The following is a 24,856-nucleotide window of genomic DNA, read 5'->3' as shown; positions in this document are numbered from 1 at the left end:
ATATAGTTCTTTTTCCTAACGTTGACAAAGTGATCTTAACCATTAGATTACCCAAAGAAGCTGAAGTATGTGAAAGGTTAAGTTCCAACAGAGAACAGGATTCTCTTGCTCAAAACTGGGACCTGGAAATCGTGGACTTAACAAGAGAACAAAGCCAAAGAGGATCAACAGCAAGAGAAAGGCTTAAGTCTTGAAAGTTGCATTAGCATCCAGCAGCAGGTAAAGAAGTAGGAGGTGTACCAAAACAGGGTACAGCTGCCCTGTTCTCACACACCTTTGGAGGGTAAGTATAGCAAAACCACAAACTCTAAGCCAATAGTTGCAGCTATTAGCTACATCCTTGTGCTCTGTAACCAAGTTTAGCTAAAAGATCACTGAAAACACAGTCTTCAGCTGCCCCTACTTTTTACAAGCCCTTAGCCATATTCCTAACTCTCACTGTGTACCTTATCTGCCCTGGCACCCAGTGTAAGCCAGGGTGGTCTCAACCTGCTGTTCTCCTCTCCTTCTGCCTCTATGTTGGGGGGGTGTGCCATCACACCCAACAGCGTGACCCTGACCCTGGTTCGCAGTCTCACCCAAATGACCTAGAAGGAGTCAGTCTGACCTAGACTCCAGACTAATCCATGACACATGACTTCAACCAAAAAGGATTGAGTTTTAAGGGCACTTGGAGAAAAAGGAAAAGACTATGAAGATTATAAATGCAAACATGTCATATACTTCAGTATCTATTTCAGAATAGCTTCAGAATACATGAACAATATCTCATGATATTTTTAATTAAGACAATGCTAGCGATGAGATTCAGTAAAGCTAATTTCACCCTTTTATGCACAGATATACATACACATTACCTTGTGTGCGGGAAACTTCAACTAATTTAAAGTCGTATTTTCCAAGTTGTAGGCATAGTTGTCGAACGTGTGACTCTAGGAATTTCATATTTTAAAACTACATAAAAACTGTTAAAATAGGTGACTTCCACAAGTTAGTTTGAAAATGCTTGCATATGCTAATTTTAATCTTCAAGGTTAATTAATTCAGCTTGAAGTTCTACATTTTGGCAATCTCTAGGTTTAAAAACTACCTTATGAAGAGAATCTAATTCTGTAATTCTAAAAAGAAAATCCAAATTCTATGAATTCTAAAATATTACCAAAAGGACTACTTGTGATTTTTCATAATTACATACATATAAAAACAGGTCTCAACTAGCTGAGAGTTTGGCAGACACTTTCCCTATTCTTCAAAACAAAAATTATCAACAGTATGTCTGCCCAGTTAGTACACATAAAATAAGGTTGGTCTATATAATTATCCAATGTTATAGACCACTATGCAAACAAAAGGACTATGTTAGCTGAGTTGTCTTCAGAAAGGACACACTGGGGACTGGAGAAATGAATCGATGCAAAGGATCTCGGTCAGTTCCCAGCTCATGCACACACGGCACATAAATGTACACCCCAGCATACAGGAGAAAGGGAAGTTAGCACACAGTCCCACCTCTTAACCAAGAAGCTGTTTTGCAACTGATATCTGCTGGAAGGGGGAAAGCCAGTTTTATTCAGTGAGTGACAGAGCACAGGGCAGGCCTCATGCTCAGGAGGAGGTGGTCAATACAAAACAGGCTCCTTGTGGGGATTTTGGTCGTTGCTTTGAGGAAAGGGGGCTTTGTGTGTGATTTTTTTTTGTATGCTTTCTTTTCTCTTTTTAAGAGAAAGAAAGAACATGAAGCTGGATGGGAAAAGTAAAGAATATAACCAAAACATATTATACGAAAATTTTTAATTAAATTAAATTTAAAAAATTTTGAAAAGGACTATCACAATGACCCAGTGGTTACAAGCACTGATTACTGTTCCAAAGGACACAGGTTCAATTCCCAGCACCCACATGATAGTTAAGAATTGTCTAAACTCCAGTTCCTGGGGATCTGTAGCCCTTTTCTGGTCTCTGAAGGCACTGCACACATGGTGGACAGACATACATGAAGACATACATAAAATAAAAATTAATTTTAAAAAAACTTTTTAAAGAAAGGCAAGCATTCTCCTGCCTGCTCTTCTCCAACATCTGCATGTCCCACCTCGATTTTATCACTAGATTTGTATTCACAGAGACACACCGTGTCAAAAGGCACAAAAGGAACAGAGCTCTGTGGGCTCTGCACTGAAATCACTAGGAAAGTTATTGATTTGGGTTATAGAGAACCAACTCCTTCAAGTTTGTCCTCTGACCTTCACATGTGTGCTGTGCCATGTGTACCTACACACATGCTTACACATACAAAAAAAATAAATTTTTTAAATGCATTAAAGTAACACGAAACATTTTCTAAAATAAAATAAATAAGTAAATAAAAAGATATACAAAATAAGAGTCAAGAAATTCTAAGTGCCAGGTGTGGGATTAAGAAATTCATTTTAAGCAAAAATAAACCATTCAAAATTGCATGTGTACTTGTTTTGAGACGGTCAAGCCATGAGATTACTGCCTTATGCGCATTCTCCCAAAAACTCTCACCTCCTTGAGCACAAAGGCAACCTAACAGCACGCGCTCTTTCTAGGGTGCATTAGATCTAGTCTGTGCACACAGAACACTCGCCTATCTTTACTGTCCCTGACTTCTGCTACCGTAATAACTTTCCCTGGCTTTACATCCACTGGCATGTCAAATGAATTTTCCTAAGAAGCTTTAAAAACATCCAAGTGTATTACAAACTCATCTGGCTCTGGAGTGCAATAGCACAGGGTCCTCCGTCTAGGAGCTGACACATCACAGCCTGACCTTTCCCTATTGACTGCTAGAACCTGTGTATGGATGCTCAGTCCCCTGTGCTATGACTCAAGGTTAAGTCAATCAGCTCAGCTATGAGAAACCCAAAATAATCCTCAGAGACTACAATACTCCATCACCTCTAATCCTTCTTAGAAATTTGATTTGACATTCAAGTTATTAAGGCAAAGGATAAAGCACACCAGTTCTTCTCTTTTTGTACATTTTCATGTCCTATGTCACAAAGATTCAGAATCTGCTATCCATTAGAAACTCAAGTTTAAACCAAATAAGCAGAAGAATCAGCACACTGCATGGATCAAAAGCGCAGAGTAAAAAACAAGATCAGGAATCAGTTTACGTTTTCCAGATTTTTACCCAATAAAATAACACCAGCATGGTACTCTAAATAAAACAAAATTTAAGAGAAAGGGCTGTGCAAAAGAATTAATGAGACCTTTCTCGTATTCTCGGACATGTTCCTCTATCAAAGCAAGCATGTAATTTATGTTACTGTAGCTCCTCCTAATATAAAAGCACCTTGTCTTACAGATGAGGCTGAAGATGGAAGTACTGTAGCCTTAGAGAAATTAAGACAAAGAAATACACACAAGAACACAAGCACTTCAAATCCAGGTAGACTCTTAGTGTGCTGGGAAGGCAACATCCGCAGTGAAACTGTGATAGCCCCATAGATCTCTACCCTTGCATTTCCGTGTGCCTCACCTAAAGCAGCAAGATGCATGGTCTCCACTTCGAATACCATCTCAGGTGACAAATGCCCATAACTGTTCTCAAACCCTGGTTCTGCCCCAAGTCTATACCAATCCCTGGTTAGGGGTAATAGTTTTCAAATGCAAACTAGATCTTCAGAGCAAACTAAAGATAATATGCACATGTCTAGGAATGAACCTAAAGTAAAATGGAAAAGGCTGACAGGGACCTGAGGGGTAAGTCAGTCTGTGACACCTGAATATAAGTACCTCCTTACCAGGGTCAGACCACAGGAGAGAAAGTGCAACCTCCCCCATTCCCTCCTTCACACACACACACACACACACACACACACACACACACTCACACTGTTGTGCACATCACATTAATTTCACATGATCACAGATCAGAAGCCTTGAGTCTCAGAAGAAACATTAGAAGAAACCTGGAGTTGGCATTGAGCCAAGCTGAATCTGGGACTTCAGGCTGCAGTTTTCCAAGTTGTCCCAGTAAATGGGTCCCAGGGCCACCCTACAGATACCAAACCCAGCAGAAGCTTGGGTATAGAAAAGGACGCAGTAAAGGCATGCACCATGGTGGTGGCGCATGCCTGGAGGCAGAGGCAGGCAGCTCTCAGAATTCAAGGCCCTACAGAGCTAGTTCCAGGATAGCTAAAGCAGAGAAACCCTGTCTCCGAAAGAAAAGAAAGAAGATAGTGCAGTTACTTGCATATAACCTACACATACCCACCCTTACGCGCACATTACCACTGGGTTACTTGTAACACACAATTTAAGTGGGGTGTAAGTAGCTATATTACTTCGGAAACAATGACAAGAAAGCCATCACATTTTTCTGCACAAACATAATTCTTTTACAGAACGCTTCTAACACAAAGTTTGTAGAATCCAGATACAGAGCCCACAACCAGAAGTCACTACATTTCAATGTAAAAGGGACATGTGTGTATGTATGTGTGTGTGTGTGTGTGTGCCGACTTCCCAGGTCTACACACACACACACACACACACACACAGGGACTTTATAAGAGGAGGAACTACAGAAAGTCTCTCCCTAGCACATAGCAGACACTAAATGTTTGCTCACCATCCTTATGCAACCAAATCTGACCAAAACTTTAACGGTAAATGAGAAGGAACGAGTTCTGAAGAAGCAAGCACCGCTGTCCTCTTGGCGGCACTGACCTGTAAGCAGCTATGACACTGCAGTCTGCAGACAGGACAGGGACCTTCCACCTACACCACTTGACAATCTTTCTTTCACAGCAGCACAGATCCACCTGGGACATATTTTCTACTTCTGACCACAATATTTCTCCATGCTAAATTTCCCAAACATTTGTTTTACATAACTGCAAAATGTAGTTCACTCAGATTCATCTGCAAAAGCAACTTCTGAAAACTATCCGACCAGAAGTTACAAACAGCTGACTTACAAACTGAAACACAACCTTCTCTAGACCTCACATGCTTTCAAGTATTACTTGCTATTGGCTATTCTTTGAGCCAGGTACCTAATAAAAGAACATAAAGAGCCTGGATCAACTTACTAATATCAGTACTTAAAAGAAAAGGAGATGATAACCGGGGAACAATTTCAAATAACTATTAAAATATACTTAAAAGCCAACCATGGTAGCATGCCTGCAATCCCAGTACTTAGTACGCAGAGGCATGAAGATTGCCCTAAGTATGGACTACATACTGAGACGCGTTCTCACTAAAACTAAGGGAGGAGAAAGTAGAAAAAAAAAAAAAATATATATATATATATATATCTTTATATAGATACACTTACAGCCTCAAAATGCAAATGACTATCCTTTAAGAAATTCTGAACTTTATCCTTGGGTAAAATGCTGAATCGAAATCGAAGCAGATCCATTTCTTGTTGAATAAACCATCGTCTAAGATCTTCCCTGAAACTGAAACAGAAATGAATATAAGTTAAAAACCCAATGATGGCTCAATAAAAACAATAAAAAAAAACCCAATGATGATCAGATTCAAGAGATTTTCTGACAGGATATTCAAGGCATGTCAGACACCTAGAGCCGTCAAGAGCAAACCGTCCTCTCTGAAGTAAAGAGAAGGCCACAGCATCACCGCCTGTGTGCACCCGGTCTCACCTGAGACAGAATGTGAGAACCATAACCTTCCACACAGATGCAAGCTGAGGCCCAGGAGCACACAAAAAAAAGGATATTTGGAGGAAACCAGTAGAATTACTGAATAAAGTTTAAAAAAAAAAAAAGCTCACTGCATTTAAAGTAACTTTCAAAGAGGCCGTTACACTAGAAGTGGGGTGCTCCTTTCTCTGAGGTGCTTTTGTCCATAGCAAGTAAACACCAAAGTCTTAAAAGTCTTTTTTTTTTTCTCTGAACAGGTTAACATGATCAAACTTTGTCAACTAAGAGGGTAAGCTTCACAGTAAAACAGTATTTTTTTGGTTTTGCTTTTTTTATTTTATTAAATAACATTTTTTCATTGATTTTATAAACCAACCACAACCACAATTTCCCCTCCCCCCTCTCCTCCCGGTCACCCCCTCCCCATATCCCCACCCTAAACTTCCAATATTTTAAAGCTAAAAATACACTAATCCATAAGACAAACACATAGCTGGCATTCATGCTACATTATAAAATAACTACTGCATGTAAAATATAATTTCATTTTTTCGAGGTGACTTTCATAGACTACCAGCAATTCAGTAGCTATGTAGATGATATGTTTTCTATAAAGCCAAAACTCTAAGTTTCAAGCTTTAAGGCAAGCATGCTATCACTTAGAATCTTGTGAGAAGAAGCGATTTAAAATACTCAACCCATAACATAATAATAACAAGAAACAACCATAGCTCTGATATTTGACCAAAAATTAGAAAGAGGGGGAAGTTAAACTAAAAAAGCAATTAGCACCTTCTCCCTCTGGGTGGCAGCACTGAGTTACAAGAAACCAGCTACCAACTGAAAATAGCTGAAATTTAATGTCACATTTGAAAACTTCTATCAAATTCAAGTGCATGTTTGAATCAATGTTTCTTAGTAATATTACCAGTTTTTTCCTTGGAAAAGTATCAAAAGTCATCTTTCTAATGAAATCCCTTATAAATTTAAATCCCAAAATTTAGAGCCTTTCCCATTCGGATAAAAACGGTTTAATCCAGCAAATCTGCAATAATTTTTTTCAGTATTTTCTAGTAAAACAACTTATTTCAAAGAATGCACAATGATGTTCATCCTATGACATGCTGGTTCCCCCAATGTCATTCTGGGGTTTCCTATAGTTAGTTCAGAAACATGCCAACTTCACATGAACCAGTTTATAACCCAAGATCAAATCTGAGTGCGAGGACCAAGTGTATACTCACGACTGGCAGTATGCAAGGCGCAAAATGAAGTGGGAGATATGGTCCCTTCTGCGCGGCTCATATTCATCTTCTAAGTTCTCCTTCAAACAAAACGACACAAATAAATTCATGTCTCAGAATGAGAAGGGGTGTAAAGACATGCTGATTCAACACAGCCAATGGTAAAAGAAGCTTCAAAACAATTCTTACCATGATTTGCCGGATAATTATCACTGTATTTCAACTACAAGCATGCACAACTGAGAACCTCACTGTCTCATTGAAAGCTCCTGGGCAAGACCCAACTACTTCCTTCCTGTCACTGCTCCTCCTAATTTTCCCAGCTTACTCCGGGGTATCCACCCTCTCAGTCAGTCCTAAAACTCGACCCCAACTCCTTTCATTTTAACTGTTCTAGGTATGAGAAAAAATTATTTTAATTCTAAATTATAATATTTAACCACACTCCAAAGTCCTATCTCCAAATTCTGAGAACTTTTAAAGAAAAAAAATTTACTGCAGAAATGCAAAATATAAAATTCAGTCTCTAACCTGAAGTATACAATGATCAATGCCAATGAATTTTATCCAAGCCCAAACCAGCAAGACTGAACCCATGCCTGGCACTAACTAGGAATAGGTAGGTACTGTTCAAGGCATTCTGAATGTACAAACCACTCTTAAAACTGTGTAATAAAGGTTCCTGTGCCCTTATTTGAAAGATGAGGCCCTAAGAGGTCATACAAGTTTTCAGAACAAAGTTCATCAGCTTTTCCGTTACTCTAATAAAATAGGAGGGATAAGCCATTCAAAAGGAGAGGTGTTCACTCTTGGCTCACTGATGTGGGGATTGCAGTACAGTCATTTAGTCTGCTACTGTCAGGTCTGCAGCAAAGCATAACATCGTGGGAGGCGCAGATGCTGAAGCAGAGCTGCTCACTGCACAGAAGTGGTAGGGATCAGCCAAGAGTGGAGGAGATGGGGTCTCTCTGTGCCCTTCAGCAGATGCCTTGACGACCAAAACCTCCCACTAGGCCTCACTCTCCCCTCTTAAAGATTTCACCTCCCTTCAGATACACCAAGCTGAGGACCAAGCTTTTTAACACTCAGGCCAATGGGAGACGTTCCAGATTCAATCAAAAGCACATCCTATAGATAGCAAAGTCAACTGATACATAATCATCTCCTTCCTCACTTCTTAGAAAAGCAGCTTCAGTCTTCACCAGCTACCAGGGCCCCTATTTTGGTGCCTTCCCCAACAGCATTAAGATTGTGTATCCACATGCTAGGCTGCATCTTCCTTCCAGCTCTGTGGACAAAGCTTCTGATGCCCTCCCTTCCATCTCCATGGACACAGCATCTCTCCTTCCTTGTCCAATAACTAAAACCTCCAACTCATTTGCTGTTGCCTCTGATGGCCCATGGTAGAAAACTGATTGTGGAAGACATCCTAGTGTCAGTCTCTAGCCACTGGCCAATCCACATGCAGCAAAACGGGTGAGAACACCGGCATGCATGCATACATCACTCACACAAATAAAAAATAAAATTAACACACATGTGTTAAGTACATCTATGTGTGTGTGTGTGTGTATGTGTGTATATATATATATATTCTCTTTTCCCTAAAACATCTATATTCTGTTCTACTTCCCCCTGACAATTTTAGCTAAACATTGTATGAGCATCCACACCCACCTTACCACCGTCTCCTCCAACAGCTACCACTGTTCTGACTTCTGCCCCATCTTCAAGTGCCCGATGTTAACTCCACTGTACACTGTACAACTAATCTTACGTGATTCTGACTAAGTTCCTTAAACTGTTGGGATTAAAAATACCATCACAAAACAAAATGCCCCAGTTAAAATCCTGGCTCTACCATTTACCAGTATGAGCATGAAGCATAAGAAAACAATGTCTTCATCATAAAATAGGATGGTAACAGTACCCAGTTCAAAAAAAAAAAAAACTATATTGGCCAATATAAGTAATATACTTACAGCCAAATTCAGCACAAAATAAGATTATACAAACGGCTGTTATCTGTTGTGTTGTCTTTATTAATGTGGCCATTATCATTCAAACGCCAACCTCCTTCGGCTTCTGTGACACTACCATCCCAATCATCACTTAATTCTCATGAAGCGTCTTCTTTATCTCCTTCCCAGACTCCTCCATTCCACTCACCTCAGACACTGGTATTCTCCTCATCTTGTCCCCCTAATATTACCTTCTCTAAGTATTTCCCTAGTGCATTCTCACTTAGTCTTGTTGATTCCAACCTTCTCGGAAGCCTGCACTCCCACCAAACATGCCTTCTCTAAGAAGTCCACACGATACTATGACAGTTGTGTCCAAGTTACGTCTAGAACAAATCTCAACATCTTGGTTCCAGGACTAGCTTCTCTTACTGTATGTCACACCTTAAAATAGCACTGCCGTTCGACATGTCAACCACAGATTTGAGCGTTTCAACACTTGGTCCCCAGCTGGGGTGCTGGTCTGGCAGCTGTAGAACCTTTGGACACTGGACCTCGCTGACTACAGTAGGTCACTAGGGGAGGAGGTTATACCCACTTCTGGTTGTGACTGTGTTCTCTGCTTCCTGTGTGCCCCATGAGGTAAGGAACAACGGCACACTCCCACCATTATGAATCTGCCATGCCTTGACCATTATGATAAATCCATGAGTAAAACATCTCCTCCCTTAAATTATCCCATCACTATTCTGTGACACTCATAAAGAATTAACTAATACATTGTCCTAAGTAGATACCTGGGTACTGTAACTGCTTTCTCTGGTTTCCCCCCAGGTTAAGCCTCTAAAATCTTTTCAGTCTACACCAATATCTTTTCAATTGTCCCATCTCTCATAAATTCAGACTCTCATCATTCCAGGCTCCTGTCCTCTTCTGTCCAAGACGACCCATCAACCTGCTGTTGGCAATTATCCTCCCAAAATAAAAATGTTATTTATCTGTTAAGACACAGATCCAAGTCACACATGGTGCTATAAACCTGCTACTTCAGCACTCCAGAGGCTAAGGATCAATAGCGCAGGGCCAACCCGGACTACATCACAAGATCAAGGAAAGCTGAGACTGTGGAACAGCCCCTCCTCTGGAAAGCCTTCTAAACTGGCCCTGTCTGAGCCAGGCAACTGCGCATGCTCCCGGAGTAACCAGAAAGAAACAGCGTGCATCACCCTGTACGGCACAGAATGCAGGCAACCTCTATATTCCGCCATGGGTAAAAGGCAAAGATGCTACTAAGCTCCCTGTGCAATGCACAGGACATTACTGCAACAAAAAATGAATAGGGCAGAAGGATGGTAGTCCTGAGGGTGAGGAAATGGGTGTGTTATCACCAACTAACTATATGTCAGCCACCTCAACAGACTATTCTTCCAAACATCTGAACTACATTCATAAAACCCTATGTCTAATAAAAGACCTTTTCCATAACCTACACTCAGTAACATAAGCACATACAATCTGAAAGGACCATTTTCCCTCTGGCTCTTTCTGTTACTTACTCTGTAGGAAAACTTGAGTTTTCGAAGCTCAGCCTCCAACTTACTCTGGTATTGTTCTGTTCCTTTCACGTAGCTCACACCAAGATTCTCAACTGTTTTTAGCACTAGTGGGGAAAGATTAAAAAAAGAGAGAGAGTATAAGTCCAAAATAATTTTAAAAAGACATAAATTAAAGATAAAACCTATGGACAGCAATTCTCTAATCATTTGTTCTTAGACCATAACAGTATTAACAATTTTGTTTTCTGTAAGTACATTACATAAATTGCATTTGTAAGAGGATAAACCCCATCAATGCGCTGAAAATAGAAAATAATCTAAGACCAGAGAGTCTCAAGCAGGGAAGACAGAAAAACGGGGGATGATCCTTCCAGCTGTGCCACGCCACCAACGCTGAGAAGTGAGAAGGCCTGTGTGCCCGTCTGAAGAGAAGCTCTGCTGTCTGGAGTCTTCTGTCCACCCTGACCTCAGCACAGGAGGAGGATGGGAAGGAGAGGAGAAAGAACAAGACATAGGCTTTCCTTCCCTGGTGACGCAGAGGTGACACAGCAGAGGAGCCATCCTGAACCGATGCCACAACTAAAGCCACGCGCAAGCCTTCCTCACAAACTCCCAGGAGGCAGGCTTTAGCACCAGTGATGAGACTTCTTCTCCACTCCCTCCGGAACACAAACCCAGGCTCCTCTGGCTCCCTCCTGCTATGATGTCCAATCCACGTCCCCTCCACTTCCCTGTCCTCTTCCAGCCTTCCCCATCTCCATCTGCAGCTTCTACCCAAGCAGCCCCATCAGCCCCCCTGCGTCTGCTCACTCACTCCTCACATCCAACCACTCGCAAATCCTGTCACCACACCTCTGGCCCTCAGTCTTTCCCTTCCTATCATCGCCATCGTCACCACCTTAACTGGGTCCTTGCCACTTCACCCCTTAAGTGACAAAGCCAAGGAATGCCTTCCAGCCACCACCTTCACTATGAGCCATCTGACACTGTTAAGCTTCCTATGACAATTGTCCCCTTGCCATCACTCACTCTGGACAGTAATGAGCGCTGCTTCCTATGTTAGCAGCTCATACCCTGCTGCTCAAAGAAAAACTAACGGTATATGCCGTCTCCTGGTCCTTCCAGCAGGAACATTCGGGAGCATAAACTCTGAAGACTGTGCTAGTATTTGTCTCAGTTCGTGTTGAGCTCATTTATTTCTGCATTCACACACAAACGATAAGAGGCACGGTCTAATACACCTTCTGATCCCCACACGTCTACAACCGTCCTGAACTGGCCACTGAAAACCGCAGCTCTCGCTCACAGCCCCACGCCTTTGTAGAGACCCTTATCTCAGTTTGGACAGGCCCATCACTTCTTCAGCTGGAAAGTTCCTGCCTTCTACTCATTTCTTCAGGAACCAGACCAAATTCCAACTCCCCTAAGAAGCCTTACTTAATCAGACTAAGCTGGTTACTCTCACTTTTATGCTCCAGGAGCATTAATCTTTACATCTACAGAAGCAGAAGGGAATCAGATGCATGACTTCTACTCGCATCCCTCCCTGTCCCTCTCCATAGTAGATATAGTTTCAACAAAGAACTGCATTACAATCTTCATCACAAAGTCCCTGCTCCTGACACAGTATACTCAATATGCCTTCCGCAATGAACATGAACAGGAGAACAAACCCTCCACAGCAAACCACCGGTCCGAATCCAACTGGCTGCCAAATAAAGACGAACTGCTTCCATTCGCTGCCACCAATGACAGCTGCGCACCCCAAGAATACAAATATTTGAATTTAAATGCCACTTACATTTAAGTCTATCAACAGCCAAGCTTTCGAACTCTGTCAAAGATATGTTTTCAGAAGGTGGCTGGAGGTAAAACTGAAGGCTGTGTGGGTAAGAAGCATTTCTCTGGTCACCTGCCAAGCGCAGCTTCTTCCGAATCCTTCCTGAGAACTGCATCTTGGCTACCTTCTGAAAGCAGTGAACAAAAAAAAAAAAAGAAAAGAAAAAAAAAAGTTTAAGTAATGGGGGAAATGTTTAAACGATGGGAGAGTTGAAAAGAACAAAATAGACATGTGCGTACATTGTATGTACACACACACACATACAATACTGCATACACGGATCATTAAAAGCGATTGCACCTAGGCCAGGCCCTATTTTCTACATTCATCTGTAATAACGAAGGCGAGTGAGCGGGGGAGTTAAACGGGGAGAGATGCAGGTGGGGGTCCTTTTAGCAAGAAGGAGTGCTGCCAGCTCACTTGGTCAGAGTCGCCACCCTCAGACGTCTGGGAACTCAAGACCAGATGGGGTTCTACTGGGGTGCAGTCCTTAAGTCAACGGAAAGTAAAGTAGATTCTACCTGGAGGAGCGACTTACGCCTCATCTTATAACTCTGGGGACCAGACTTATAAATCTGGCCTTCGAATCCAGCCTTCCAGACATTCAAAAGTGCCTCAAGTTCCCGCCAGGCCCCGGCGCCTTCCCGGGCCGCGTCTCTTCCCACCCCCTCCACCCCCGCAAACATCACCTGTCACTCGGTCCCACCAGGTCAACTTGCAAACTTTCAACTCCACGTTTTCTCCGTCCCTAATAAACCCGCAAGATTTTCTTTAGTCAGCTAGCAATCAAACTGGAGGAAACACCGCGCTGACAGCTGCTCTCTCCCAGTGGCGGGAGAGTTCATTTGGGGCCGGAAGCGGAAGAGTGGCGCAGAGGTCCCACCCCGTGGCGTCCCGCCCACCGTAGTGCTACGCGGGATCCGTGGGAGCGACTGAAGGGGCTACGTGTTTCGTGCATTTTGTTCGCAGAAGGACTTTTTAATTGCTGTTTTTTTTGTGTTTAGTTTTGTTTTGTTTTTCGTTTTGCTTGCGGAGGTTTGCTCTTTCTGAGATAGGGTCTCCCACTGCAGCCAGGAATAACCTGGAATTCATGGCGATTCTCCTGCCTCAGCGCCCCAAGTGCAGGAGTTATGGGCTGAGCCACAACGCCCGGCATTAAATATCTTGAATTCAAATGTCTGTGGATTCTGTTCATTTGTTTTCCATAACTTAAGCTGACCTTCGGTGCACGGAGACGGCGCTGGGACTCGGTGCTGCAATGCTAAGAGCAAACGTTTGCACACTGCGGACAGAGTTCGTTTTACTAAGTACTGACATCCAGGGGCCGCGCTCTAACCGCGCTTTCGCACGGAGAGGTGGAGAGAGCCTGCCTGGGTCCGCTTTGCCCCGGGTACACTAGGACTTCCCCTCATTCTGTTAGCAATGCTGCCTTCATTTCTCTGTTGAGAAAACAGCTCCAAGAATAATGTCGGTTTGCTCATCCATGTGCGATGCCCTCGGTTTCTCCTGCGGCCCCTCGCAGGGTAACATCAGAGCACGGTCTCGAGGAAGTGGAGGAACCTGCAGGATTTAGCAAAAATGCTCGGGGACCACAGGGAAGCCGGTGGGATGGGAAGGATCCTTTCCCCGGAGCTTTAGAGCATCGCAGCCCTCTGCGGTCTACAGTGTTCGAGGCCGTGGCCCCTAGGTGGCGTGTCTCCCTTACAAAAGCCGCAGGCAGAGGCCCTGGAAAGTCGTCGATTTTAGAGATGCATAGTATAGTCGAACACTTTGAAGCTTCTAAATGCCCACGGAAGATGGACTAACTGGTAGCTGTCCCTTGGATCAGAGCCTGTTATAAGCAGTTTATATGTCAATTTTTATTCTCAAGCCACACAAGGAAGCCTCTTGTATTAGCTCCAATTTACAAAAAAACCGTGACTTCCAAAGGTTACCTAACAAATAAAAGAACTGAAGTGACTATCACGGAGCTCCACTCTCCCAGCCGTCTTGCTGTCCTGATTCCACCAATACGACAGTGTGGTACACATTTCCCCTCTGTGGCATATACACAATTGACATCACCAAGTCCAAGCTGTGAATTACCTTTAAAGGGTAAAAAAGAAACTGGAGCACAGAACAGAGAAGGTATACATGACTACATGACTAGTCTAAGGGTATCACAGAAATCTAAGTGAAGTCACAACGAATTTTTAAAAAATCTAGAGCTCTGACTAGGAAAAACAAAATTGTGCGTCTAAAGAGCTACACCGAATTATTGTGCAGTGAGAAATGGCTTGCCATAAATATAACACAAAAGGCTAATATCGTCGGGAATATTATAAATACAATAAACATCAATTTATTAGAGAAAAATCTTACACAAACTACAAAATTAGCTCACGGAGTAGTCGGTTATAAAGTATGAAAATGTTTATTGCTATCAGCAAGGGAATTTTCCTGGCAAAACTGGCAAAGATCTACCTGCTTCTGCCTCCCCTTGCTAGAATTTAAAGCATGGGCCACCATGCCAGATTTACTTTTTATGTGTTTATTTCCCTCTACTACGGGTCTTCATGGTTTGGGAACATAAACTACTAAAACATATGACGAATTGTCTCCTAAGGGAAATGCACCTCTGAGTCAGTTTTGTACCCTGTTTCAAACGGTTCATGGCAATCACTTGTGGCTTGTTAAGAATGCCAAGGCTACTTGATTTTAAGCCCTTTTTTGGACAGCCTCCTTACTTATCTTCATGTGTCAGTTTATATGATCCCTTAAATGCCCACCTCAAAATTAGAATATGAGAAAACTAATGTCATTGTATGGCTATTTCATAAAGAAGTAGAAAAACATTTAACCTTACCAAAATTGTATTATGTCATGTAATAGATGTTTTTTAAATATTTATTTATTATGTATACAATATTCTGTCTGTGTGTATGCCTGCAGGCCAGAAGAGGGCGCCAGACCTCATTACAGATGGTTGTGAGCCACCATTTGGTTGCTGGGAACTGAACTCAGGACCTTTGGAAGAGCAGGCAATGCCCTTAACCACTGAGCCATCTTTCCAGCCCAGTAATAGATGTTTTTACATCATATCAAAAACCTGGGTTTTTCTTTGGTTTTTAATTTATGTTTTTAGTTGTGAGCCTATCTTTTAACGGCTGTGCTGTCTCTCCAGTCCTGTTTTTAGTTTATGTATTTATGTGTATGGATGTTTTGTCAGCTTGTAAGGATGTGCACCTCTTGCATGCAGTGACAACAAAGGCCAGAAGAGGGCATCAGACCCCCGGGACTGAAGTTCAGGCTCCTGTAGGGTTGGGATCAGAAGAGGAGTGCTCCTGAGTGGTGAGCCCTCATCCCAGCCCCTTCAAAGCCTATATCTGATTTCAGAGAACAAAGCAGCCTGAGTCTATCAGCTATACCAACATCGTTATTTTCTAATATCAGTGAGGGTCACTACACAATGTAAAAACTGTTTTCTGTATCCAGGGGCAATGGAAAGGGCAACTTCCCCACAGCAGTAACACACAACGATGTGGACATTTCAGATGTGCTTTCAATGAAGGGGCTCTCTCGTATATTCATTTCATCAACAATGAGGGATTACATAATGCTGAGTCCTGGCAAACAGGACTCTCAAAAAGCTACAGACGCCGACCTCATAGCGGGAGAAATATATATATACACAAACACAATTTTACTTTCGATAAACCATAAGCAGTCAAAACCAGGGACTGCCGTGCCATTTCTGGAACCATGGCTCCTGGATCCCAAGAGCCTTCAATAAATATTTATGGGAGGAGATTGATGATGAGTCCTGGAGGGATGTCTAAGTCATCGCTGGGTGATGAGTCCTGGCGAGACTATGAGCAAAGAGCTGGGCTCGGCTTCACAGGAAACAGATGGTTTGAATTGAATGCGCCTCTGACCTTAGAGACAGCAAGTGCTCGTCTGAAAACTGTAAAACATTCCTTTCAGAATGACTTGGCTGCCCAGCTTCTCCTGTAATAAAGCACAGAGCACCTTCCGTAGCATAATTTCCATGAATCGTCACTGCTCTGTGCAGGGCCTGTGCTGGACAATACCAGCTGCAGACAGTCCAACCCAGATGGCATTCACCCTGAGCTGACTTCACCACTCCAGAACTCCAGCTCTATGGCTTTCTACACAGTAGAGAGTTTCATTGCCATACTTGGTAAGTCAGAGCGCATCTACATTCTTCCCCACTTTAGGCTGTGTTACCCCAAAGCCCAGGGTGTACAAACGTTCTTTACGAAGTGAGCATCCTCTGATCACTACACCCTGCCAGAGCTGCTCCTTGTGGAAAGTAAAGGAAAAGAAGCCTTTCCAGCAGGGTGCCTGACCCATTAAAAACGAAGGCGAACTTGGCCACCTTCTGCTCTCCCCACCCTCCTGACTTCATTTCCTACTTCAGAGAGTTTGGCTATGAGAGAAATCTAAAAACAAACATCCCATTCTTTCTCCCTTTGCTTTCATTAGTCTAGCCAGCGAAGGTCAAGAGAGCCGGAGGGAACATACCCTTAAGAGGTAGTGCAGGGAGGAAGAAACGCCCTTCCATAGACCAAGATGGCTAATTTTATTCTGGAAACGTCAGTTAGCCCTACTAAGTGCCAAGAAGTGTTTTCCAATGAAAGAGTTCCAATCTCTGTCCTCTTAAATTTTATAGTCTAGTAGGAAAGAGAAAAGAACAAATAATTATATGAATTACTATGTGAGATAAACCAAGCAATAAACAAGTCAACCAGAGGAGGAATATGAACAGTTCTTGGCGGAGTCTTAGAAATTCCAGAAAGAGTGTCTGGGAAAGGCTGGATAAAAATATGAATATGAAGCAAAGATGATAAGAAAATTGGGAATTTCACAGCCTTTGGACTGTGAATCCATGGAAAGATTGATATAATCTTATAGCATTTAAAATACTGTGTTACTGAAACAGGAATAAGCGAATTAATTGAACAGAATAGAGAACCCAGAAGCCCAGCATGTGACAGGCCACTCCTCTAGTCAATGGAGAAAAATGGGCAATTCTAAATTACTCTGGGACAAATGGCTGCCTGAGGGAGAAGAATTTTATTGTCTACCTCTTACTATCCACTGACATCAACTCAAGTTAGTTGAAGATACTCCAGAAAGGCAAAATAATAAGACTTTCGGGAAAATATATGCATGGTCTTTGTGTTGTCTGTGCACCAAAGAGGTTCTTAAAGATACAAGCACAGTGTCATGCACCAGAGTCTCTGCTATTGAGAAGACTAAAGTGTTAGGACGACGTAAACCCAAGAGTTGGAGGTCATTCAGAACGACACAGCTAGCTCACATAACTAAAAGGGGGGAGATTAACAAAAAGCATAGGATTCTGGAGATGGGGGTCTCATCAATTAAGAGTGTGTGCTGGGCTGGAGAGTCAGCTCAGTGGTTAAGGGCACTTCTTGTTCTTGTGAAAGACCCAGGCTCAGTTCCCAGCAACCACATGGAGGCTCTCTGTCTCCTCAGACACTAAGCACATGAACACTGCACAGAGGCAGACAAACAAAATAATAAAAATAAATCTTAAAAAATTTGTATTGCTTTTGCAGGGGTCCAGGTTCAGTTCCCAGCAGGGTGTTAGACCGCCCACAACTGCCTGTGACACTAGCCCTAGGAGAGCCACCCCCCTCTTCTGGTCTCACGTGAACATGCCCACGCATAGACACATACATATAACAATAAAGTAAATCTACAAAGAAGAAAAGTATAAAGCAGTTCTGGAGATGGAGAGTGGTGATGGTGGCACATTAATTCAAATGTATACACTGCCACTGAATGTACACTTAAAATGACAAGTTCTGTGTGTGTGTATCTTTTAACCACTTTCTAAACACAAGCTAAAAGTGAAGAAGTCCCAAGAGCGGATGATGAGGGTGAATGTAGAAAGGATTCATTGATCATTTGGAGTATATGAGAATAATGAACTTAAGTTTCAATTTCAGTATAGGTGCATCTTCATTGCCACAAAATTAGACAAGTTATAACCAACACAGGGCTACTATCCAAATACAACTAATAAGGAAAAACTCAGGGGCTGTCCCCACCATCAAGTTAGGGATGCACCACAGCTGGCAGAATGCTTATCCGGCAGATATGAGGCCCTGGGTTCAATCCCCAGCACGCACGTAGTGAGTCGAAGGTCAGTCTGCAGGCGCTGAGGCTGTGTCTCCGAAGATGTAGGTAAATAAACAAATGCACAGTAGGAAAGAATGGAGGGAAATGTGAACAAGTGTTTCCAGGACAGGGGAGACAGTGATGACTCAACATATGAGATCATGTCAAACCACACCAGCAACTCAGGACATGGAAATGCTCAGTACAACCACAAAGTCTGAAAATATCCAGTGTCAAGAAGGCCCCCACAGGCCTCAGGAAAAGATGAACTCATGCAACTACTTTGAAAATTCAGTTAGTTTCACTGGCAATCTCAATGTGATTGCCCCAGTTCAAGAATTCTAATCTAAGTGCTGTCGATTTCTAGAGAAATTTTGTGCCTAAACATCCCCCCAAAAAACAAAAACCACTAGCAAGCATATTCATAGAAACATCAAAATAGTAAAACACCAGAATCTGTTCACTGCTAGGGGAATGAGTAGTTGAACTGTGGTCTTTTTGCCCAGTGAAATATTCTCATAAAACACAATGCTACCAAATGAACTACAGCTGAAGTAAGCACGGAAATATGAATGATTCTCAGGCCTATGGGAGCGGGGCACTGGAACATACGTTTATATGCCGCACGTTCTTCACTTCCCATTCGTCACCTAGAAACCACAGCATCTCTGCTCCCTGGTGCTGACTTTACAGGCTATAGAAACAGTTCTCTGTGCTATGTGCTCACAGTTAGATTCACTCCCAAAAGGACCTGGGAAATAGGGAAGGAATTGAGGGCAGTCTGGCATATCCTAAGGTGTCTCCCTGCAGGCCTGTCTATGTCCCTCAACACATCAGTGCCTGTCTCAAGTAAGCAGACACTAAATGATTCTCCGGCTTTGGGTCAGATAATAGCCCCTGTCCCTCTACCAGACTAGTAACAGGAGCAAACTGACTTCTGTGGCTGTCCCCAAACTATTCCTCTCAGACACACACACACACATGCATGCACACGCACACGCACACACACACACACACACACACACAAATCTTTTAGTTAGCCAATATTGAGCGGTGCCACCTGCCTTCTGTTGAACTCTAACTATATAATTCAGGATTTATAAAAGTTTAAGAATTTAATCAATGTAATTCTGAAGAATACATACTAAAGGATAGACAATGATTCGACTCAAGATGCTGGTTGCTCTCGGGAGAAGGGGCAGGCTGCAGTGGGACCTCTCTGTCATCTCCCTCCTCTCCCTAGTGGACACAAAGAAGATCTCATAATATTGTAAAAGAAAATGATACTTCAGAGAATGGCTTCCTGAGATTTCAATGGGGAGGCTTGCAGAGCAATCATTTCTGCTCTCTCTGATTTAGTAATCCCTTCTCTCCATCTGTCCGTCTTGTCTCTGAGTCCTTTAGGAGACACGGCATGAAGATTCTTTTTAGTAGGCCACCACCTTGGCCTGAATTCTCTCCTCCACTTGCCAGTAGCACCACACATACACAGACACACAGACAGATGGGTGGACATGAACACACACACAAACACACACCTTGCAGCGATGACTTGATAGGGATCACCTAAGCCTCCGAGACACAGTTATCCTGCCTGGACCTTCTCAGCACCCTGATTACATATAGAAGGTATGTATGGGAGGCATATGCATTTATTAATTTAACCTTCTCCCTCAGACCGGCAACGTGTGTTGCTGGGCACAGAATCCTGAAGCTAAGCCAGTATCTTTCTGGTGAAATAAGATGAACCTCGCCCCGCACACAGGAACAGCAAAACTGTTCACTTGGCGGGGAGGAGTTATTTCTAGATATCAGAGACGGAAAAGAATACAGAATCTTTTTCTCTGCCTTCGGTTTAGCCAAGTACAAATAACTCTAAATATTAGTGTTTCTGAACCCTACATTTTAGAGATAATTGCCGTAGGCACCATAACACCAAACACTGCACATCTCCGGCCGAATTAACTTTTTGAAAGAATTCATCTTACAATAGTGCTGTCGGCATCCAAAGGTTATGAGAAATCCCTGATTTTAGTAACTCCAGTTCATTCCTAAATGTTTAGTACAACTCTTTTCTCTATTTAAGTTTAATAAATACCCCACAGTACAAAACACATCTACCTCAAATCATCTTAGTGACATTCAAAGGAATTGGCTTGGTGGAGGTGGGGGGGGGCGGGGGGAAGCCTGCCTTTAAAAACAAAATCTAAGAGCTACCCTTGAATCCAGTGTTACCTTATGAACCAGTGGCATTTTTGACGCACTGCCCATGTAACCTCCCCAGGGAGAACTTCTAAGGTGAATGGGTCATTTCACATTAATCCAGTCATACCCTGGCAACATTGAACTGCTATTTGATGTCAAACTACTCTGAATATCTTAATTTTTAAATACAAGTCTCGTTCCTAAACAACAAGGTCCTGAGATGGAAAGAGAGTCTCGCTGGGTTTTGCACTCTGCCTCGATCCCACCCGGAGCACAGGCAGACACTCCACAGGGACCTGCTGAACTGAACTGAACTCCTTCCTATTCATCCCTGGGTCCAGATGGGCTCTCGTGTGCCATATGATGTAATCCTCCCCGAAGATGTATTTTCACTCTCGCTGTTGGCTTTCCGATGGCAACTCCTGAAGCAAATATTTTCCTTCGGCTGGCTGAGCTTTGGAAACTGAAGAAGGCGTCAATACGACACTGTGATGATGCCAAGATTTCATTCCAACTTGACTGATTGATTATCACAAGTAAAAGTTAGTGCTCCTCATGGGGAAATGATCTTAATCTTTCACGGGATAGAAGCCATGAACTAAAAAGGAATCTTTCTAACGTTGATAATATAAACTGTTAAGGGTAAATGTTAAGGTCTGTACTGACTGCAGAGAGGAAAGGGGCCTTGCCTGCCTTCCTGACTTGGGTGAGATCACCTCTACTGAATTTCTCATCTTTGAATAATAAAACATCACCCATCAGTAAGTATCCACAAGGTAAAAAAATTCTTTCCTTCTACAGTGAAAATGAATTTCCCCGTGGGGTTAAATAATTTAGGCCCATGCTTCCCAAGTGTGTGGTACGTACTTCAAGCTCTTCCCTGCGTGGGCTCCTCACCCACCGCTCTCTTTCCAAGCCTGTGTGACCCACTAGGCTGGGGCAACTCTCCGAGTCAAATGCTCGGGCCTTTTTCACAGACACTGGCTCCTTCCCCTCCTCAACCAAAGCTGACTTTTCCCAATCCACACATACTGCCTAGGCCACACGAGCCACTCCTAAAGCCAAGACTGCCTTCTCCTGAGGACACTTTTGATGGAAAGAGGCTGGGCTGGGCTTTCTGCAGAGGAGGACTTCGCCCACTGATTAACAACTCTCACTGTGGGATTTCCTTTCTGCTGTGCAGATATAATCCAACATTTGGTAGAGAATACTAAACCCAGGTTTTGCCAACTGTAATTTTTCTAATAATAATGATGTTGGCATTTACAAAACACATAACGGTTTTCAAGGCTACTTTGTTTATGTGATCAACTAACTCTCTGGAGTCTATTTAACCGTGTTTACTTCTTTCCTGTCCATTCTCCTTAACTTATAAAGGTAAGCTTTAAATGTTTAAGTAAAAAAATATATCTTGTGTCATCGGGAAGGCTATTTTATTTCCAAATAGTGCCACGTGGGAGCCCCGTCCATGACAGCAACTGCTTTAGTGCCAGATGTGTGTCTGAAGTGAGAAGGTCTAGCTTTCAATATATTGATAAGCATGTCTAAATATTCTTGATTTTAAGAGTCTAAAGACAAAATTTTTTTATTTTAGTTATTTTACTTTTCTATGCATGAGTGTTTTGCCTGCATGTGTGTCTGTGTGTCTGTGTGCCGTGTGCATGCTTGATGCCCAAGAAGGTCAGATTCCAAGGGGGAATCAGATACCACAGAACTGGAGTTAGAGAGTTTATGAGGTGCCATGTGGGTGCTAGGAACTAATGTGGGTCCTCCACAGAGTTAGCCAGTCTCTTAACCAGCAAACCCTCACTATAACGCAACAAAATGCCTTTAGATCATTGTCTTGTGTCATCAACACCAATTTGGGTGTAGAAAATTAATTCTCTATAGTTTCTATCTAGCTATAATTTTCAATTCCAAAATGCTTTCATAAAGAAACCATCAGTTTCTTAGCCTTTCTTTTTTTTTTTTTTTCTTATTTTTTTTCTTAGCCTTTCTTTTAGCGAGTCAAAGTTTGTCTGGAAATTAGCAAATGAACCCAGGTAGAAAACTAAGGCACTAGTGAAATGAAAACTGATGCAGAGGAACTCAAATATTGGAGCCAGTTGTGATCACTGATATTTTGGTAAAGAAACTGCAAATTCACAGTAGCTGAAATAGAAATTTGTGGTAGGAAAGGAGCTCTTATGGGTAGATAGCTCAGAAATCCAGAGGGCCCAACCAGTCCATCCAGCCTAAGAGGCAGAAGTATTGCTTTGATCTCTGTCATTAGATATTCCAACTTGCCACAGGTGCAAGCAGTATACATACGACAAAATATACAATGAGAGATTTTTTTTTCAATTGGATTTTTTCCCTTATGTTTTCAGGTAAACAGCTATATTGATTGGCCTATATTTGCTTTTATAAAAATTTAAATAAATAACCAACAATGGTAATGACAGTCATTCAAATGATAATCTGCTGTGCTCAGACTGCAAAGCCTCAAGTGAAAAAGTTACCAAATCGTTTCGTTATTATTCTCAATATGCATTCCTCAGTTTTAGTAAAATATCCAGCAAACTAATGTTACGCATATTGTGTTGCTTTCACAATTTTGCAGCCTATAAATGTATTTGACTTTTATATGTTATGTTAACTGTAAACGTATATAATGGTTAATCTTAGCTATCAATTTGATTGGGCTATACAGTAAAGGTGTGTTGTATGTTGTGTGCTGTGGGGACTTTCCCAAGACAACTAGATCATGCAAGGCCTGAACCGATGAAGATCTAATCCATTGACGAATTAAAATTTAGATACATCATTGAAAGATAGGAGAAGTTCCTGTCTTGCTGAAGGAGGTGACTTACTGGGCTGGTGTCCTAAGGGGCTATGTCTGGCCCTGACTGCTGATTCTGCTCCTTTTTGATTTACATCCATAATAAGACACCCATTCTCTGCCATACACATGCCCCAGCATGGGCCCAGAAACCCAGAACTATGTAACCTCAACCTGTGAGTATCAATATGATTAATACATAATTTTCTCTTAGGTGCCTCTGTCAAGTGATGAGAAAATTAACTAAAAATCATATTAAAAACTACCCTAACAATTACAGTGCCAAAAAAGATACACATCAACTCCAACTACCCTCAGTGTTCAACTCAAGCTTGAGAATTTCTAACCTAATCATAAAACGCATGGACAGTAAACCCTGTCACTCATAGTATAAATATGAAATAGTAACTTAAAATGATTATTGACAAATATAGTTGAACAATATATTTTAACAAATATCGTCTTAGGGTTTTCATTGCTCTGAAGAGACACCATGAGCATGGTAACTCTAATAAAGAAAACATTCAATTAAAGGTGACTCGCTTCTAGTTTCAGGGGTCTGTCCATAATGGCTATGAAGGGGAGCATGGCAGCACGCAGGCAATGTTCAGGCAGATGTGGTGCTGGAGCTTAGTCTGCTGCATCTGCAGGTAACAGGAAGTTGGCTGACTGTCCCACTGAGGGAAGCCTGAGAAAAAGAGACTCAAAGCCTGCCCTCACGGTGACATACCTTTTTCCAACAAGGTCACACCTCCTAATAGTGCCACTCCCTTTGGGGGCATTTTCTTTCAAACCACCACATATAGTAATTTTAGAAAACTATATTCTTAGAAGATTGTTACTTTCTACATCAGCGATTATTTTATTGAGGGAATGGAGCTTTCATGGCTGAGCTTTTATTATGCATTAGCTTACGGACAGAAGGCTTTATTCTGTGAGAAACAATGTTATTAAAATCACTGTATCAAAGTGACTCAAGATTATTTAGGACACCCAATAACACCAACAGAGTTACAAAACACTGAAGATGAAACATCATTTTTGTTTATTGTAAGGAGGAGGCCTATTGTTTTCCCCTGCCACTTAGCCCCAAAATAATCACACAGAAACCATATTATTTAAATCACTGCTTGGCCAATTAGCTCTAGCTTCTTATTTGCTAACTCTTACATCTTAATTTAACCCATCTTCATTAATCTGTGCATCACCACGAAGTCGTAGCCTTCCAGAAAAGTTTCAGCACGTCTGTCTCGGGCAGTAGCTCCCTGACTTGGCCTTTTTCCCAGCATTCAATTTAGTTTTCCCTGCCTAAATAAGTTCTGCCCTGCTATAGGTCCAAAGCAGTTTCTTTCCATATTAATGGTAATCAAAGCATACAGAGGAGAATCCCACATTATCAGTTCAGATAGAATTCCTTCAAGAGATAAAAGTTATACC

At 42.2% G+C, this 24,856-nt stretch overlaps 1 protein-coding gene across 1 annotated transcript in view; it reads right to left on the bottom strand.

Moving 5' to 3' along the window:
* The window catches only part of Prim2 (DNA primase subunit 2), a 174,818-nt gene extending 161,723 nt beyond the window's left edge, over positions 1-13,095 (bottom strand). The window contains exons 1-5 of the mRNA XM_050134776.1: positions 12,936-13,095; positions 12,208-12,373; positions 10,407-10,510; positions 6,890-6,969; positions 5,315-5,435 (exon numbers count right to left, since the gene is read on the bottom strand). Of these exons, the coding sequence (XP_049990733.1) occupies positions 5,315-5,435; positions 6,890-6,969; positions 10,407-10,510; positions 12,208-12,361 (459 nt within the window). The 5' untranslated portion in view covers positions 12,362-12,373; positions 12,936-13,095. The remainder of the gene's footprint in view (positions 1-5,314; positions 5,436-6,889; positions 6,970-10,406; positions 10,511-12,207; positions 12,374-12,935) is intronic.
* Between the last annotated feature and the right edge of the window lie 11,761 nt (positions 13,096-24,856).

Source organism: Alexandromys fortis, unplaced genomic scaffold (genome assembly GCF_014885135.2).
Source record: "Alexandromys fortis isolate MF-2015 unplaced genomic scaffold, M_Fortis_MF-2015_v1.1 scaffold_20, whole genome shotgun sequence".
NCBI classification, from domain to species: Eukaryota; Metazoa; Chordata; class Mammalia; order Rodentia; family Cricetidae; genus Alexandromys; species Alexandromys fortis.
The sequence above is the reverse complement of the archived record's forward strand: the minus strand, read 5'-3'. Positions and strand labels throughout refer to the sequence as shown.